At 70.8% G+C, this 2,976-nt stretch overlaps 2 protein-coding genes across 2 annotated transcripts in view; both read left to right on the top strand.

The window, feature by feature from the left end:
• The window catches only part of PDE4C (phosphodiesterase 4C), an 11,224-nt gene extending 9,497 nt beyond the window's left edge, over positions 1-1,727 (top strand). Inside the window, exons 15-20 of the mRNA XM_026035180.1 lie at positions 27-191; positions 265-364; positions 432-586; positions 661-783; positions 890-1,072; positions 1,233-1,727. Of these exons, the coding sequence (XP_025890965.1) occupies positions 27-191; positions 265-364; positions 432-586; positions 661-783; positions 890-1,072; positions 1,233-1,688 (1,182 nt within the window). The 3' untranslated portion in view covers positions 1,689-1,727. The remainder of the gene's footprint in view (positions 1-26; positions 192-264; positions 365-431; positions 587-660; positions 784-889; positions 1,073-1,232) is intronic.
• A 1,126-nt stretch (positions 1,728-2,853) lies between these two features.
• RAB3A (RAB3A, member RAS oncogene family) overlaps positions 2,854-2,976 on the top strand; it is a 2,485-nt gene continuing 2,362 nt past the window's right edge. The window contains exon 1 of the mRNA XM_026035254.1: positions 2,854-2,916. The gene's annotated coding sequence lies outside the window, so the exon portion shown is untranslated. The remainder of the gene's footprint in view (positions 2,917-2,976) is intronic.

Here is a 2,976-nt window from a genome sequence, read left to right as displayed (position 1 = left end):
GGGGCCTCCTCCCGCTCTTCCCGCAGGAGCGCGACCTGATGAAGACCTTCCGCATCCCGGCCGACACCTTCATCACGTACATGCTGACGCTGGAGGACCACTACCACGCCGACGTGGCCTACCACAACAGCGCGCACGCCGCCGACGTGGCGCAGTCCACGCACGTGCTGCTGTCCACGCCGGCGCTGGAGGTGAGCGCGGCGCCTCCAAAACGGGCCGCCCTTTTTGGACCTCAAAAAGGTTGACGCTTCCGCCGTGCTCCAGGCCGTCTTCACAGACCTGGAGATCATGGCTGCGATCTTCGCCAGCGCCATCCACGACGTCGACCACCCCGGCGTSTCCAACCAGTTCCTCATCAACACCAGTGAGTCGGGGTGCGGGGAAGGGGCACGGGGAGCGGGTGCCGCGGCGCTGACGGTGCCGCCTGGCAGACTCGGAGCTGGCGCTCATGTACAACGACGCCTCGGTGCTGGAGAACCACCACCTGGCCGTGGGCTTCAAGCTGCTCCAGGAGGACAACTGTGACATCTTCCAGAACCTCAGCAAGAAGCAGAGGCAGTCGCTGCGCAAAATGGCCATCGACATGGTACGGGGGGGACGGGGCGCTGCGCCGCTTCGGGCTGTGGGCGGTCGCAGCAGCGCTGAGCTGCGTGTCCCCAGGTGCTGGCCACGGACATGTCCAAGCACATGAACCTGCTGGCGGACCTGAAAACCATGGTGGAGACCAAGAAGGTGACGAGCCTGGGCGTGCTGCTGCTGGACAACTACTCCGACCGCATCCAGGTGAGCGGGAAGCGCCCACAACGGCACAAATCCCTTGCTCCCGGTGGGACCGGCACGGCGGGYGAGCGGCGATGCCGGCGGCGAGCGACGCGGTGGCCACACGCAGGTGCTGCAGAACATGGTGCACTGCGCCGACCTCAGCAACCCCACGAAGCCGCTGCGGCTCTACCGGCAATGGACCGAGCGCATCATGGCCGAGTTCTTCGGCCAGGGCGACCGCGAGCGCGACAAGGGCATGGAGATCAGCCCCATGTGCGACAAGCACAACGCCTCCGTGGAGAAGTCCCAGGTGGGTCCGTGGGGATACTCCTGTGGATGCTCCTGTAGATGYTCCTGCAGGTGCTCCTGGAGATATTCCTGGAGATGCTCGTGGTGCTGATCTCRTGGCGGGGCAGGAGGTGGCCGGGCCGTGTCCCTGTCCTCTACTGGCAACTCACCCTGCCCCACAGGTGGGTTTCATCGACTTCATCGCCCACCCGCTGTGGGAGACGTGGGCCGACCTGGTGCACCCCGACGCCCAGGAGATCCTGGACACGCTGGAGGACAACCGGGAGTGGTACCAGAGCATGATCCCGCACAGCCCGTCCCCGCCGCCCGACGACGCCGGCGGCCATGACAAGTTCCCCTTCGAGCCGACGCCGGAGGAGGAGGAAGGGGGCACAGAGTCCGACACAGAGGCGGACGGGGCCGAGAGCCCCTTGGACGAGGAGGCCAACGGCGGCTCCAAGACACCGGCTGTGGACAACTCGGAAGCGTCCGAGCGCCTGCGTCCCGGGGCCGGGCAGYGGGAATCGCTCCCGGCGGACGTGGACAACAGGCGGGCGCTGCAGCGGACGCTGGCCGGGGACGGGCACCCCGAGCTGGACACGGAGGGCAACGTCACAGTGGTGCCGCTGGGCACGTAGCCGCCGGCCCCGGCTCCTTGTCGCCGRACGCGGCGGGCTGCGGAGCGGGAGGGAGCCCGGCTCCGGGCCCTGGGYGCCGCCGGACACGGGTGGTTTATTTATGTGGGGACAGGTTCACTTTCCAACGCCGGTCTCTCGTTTTCCGTAGCTCACCTGGCCTCACCGCGGGGCGCCCGCGCTCACGCTTCGCACCGCAGGCCCAAACCTCCCCGACCGGCACCCCGCTCCCCCAAGCCGGTGTCGCTCCGGTTTCTTCCTCCACCCCGCGGCTATTAAACCCGGTTTGCTCCCCGGCGCAGCCGCGTGTCGTCCCCACCCCGGCGCRGCGCGGCGCCCTGCGTGGCCGCCCGGGCCGCTCCTCCCCGGGCCGGCGGCGGCTCCCTCCGCGGCAAACACGGCCGGCGAAGGCAAATATTGAATCGCCGGCTGGGCAGGGCGCGGAGCCGGCGCCTCTCCCCTCGCGGGTCCCTCGGCYGCGGCGCACGGGCGGCCTCGGCGCGGCTCTGGCCTCCGCGCCGTCCCTGCTGCCACGCTGCTGTCCCCCGCGGCCGCTGGCCCCTGCGGGCCCCCTGCTGCCATATGCTGCCTCCCCCTAATCCCCGGCCATGGCCTGGGCGTGCGGCCAGGCCGAGGGAGGACATGGCCGGGGGGCTGCTGCCCACGGTGCCCATGGCTGCCGGCTGGGGAGGGGGCACCGGGCCCCCACCTCAGGGCACACGGAGGGAGCTTGGGGACAGGGTGGCTTGAGTGTTGCTCGTGACACGGGTGGGGGGGCATGTCCTGACAGGGAGCATCGTGATGGCTCCTTCTCCTCCTCGGGGAAAGGTGGTGGTGGGGGGGGTCTCTCGGCGCCCCTCGCGCAGGGGTGGTTGGCCCCGCTCCCCCCGCGCTCGCAGGGAATGGTTCGCTCCGCCGCCCCTCGCCAGGGGAGCCGGCCCGCACCACTGCCCCCCGCAGGGGGGGGGGAGAGGGCGGCTCCTACCACCGCACCGAGCGGAGGGGAGCAAGGTGCACCGCCCCACCCCACCCCGCCCCGCCCTGCGCCCTGTCCATCACAGCCAATCACAGCCAATCAGCGCGCCGCATGGGCCCCTCTCCCCTGACGTGGCGCTCATTTGCATGCCGGGCCCCGCCCGCTCCTACGTCAGCGGGGCTCTGCAAGCGCCGGGGCGGCGCGCGCCGCTGCTGCATTTGCTGCAGGAGGCGCGAGCGCGAGCGCGAGCTGGAGGTGAGCGCGCCCCCGGCCCGGGCCCGCTGCATGGGGGGCCGTGCATGGCCCGGGGGGGGG

This window comes from Nothoprocta perdicaria, unplaced genomic scaffold, assembly GCF_003342845.1.
Source record: "Nothoprocta perdicaria isolate Ctin4 unplaced genomic scaffold, notPer1 scaffold_157, whole genome shotgun sequence".
NCBI lineage: Eukaryota > Metazoa > Chordata > Aves > Tinamiformes > Tinamidae > Nothoprocta > Nothoprocta perdicaria.
This window is presented reverse-complemented; position numbering and strand designations above follow the sequence as displayed.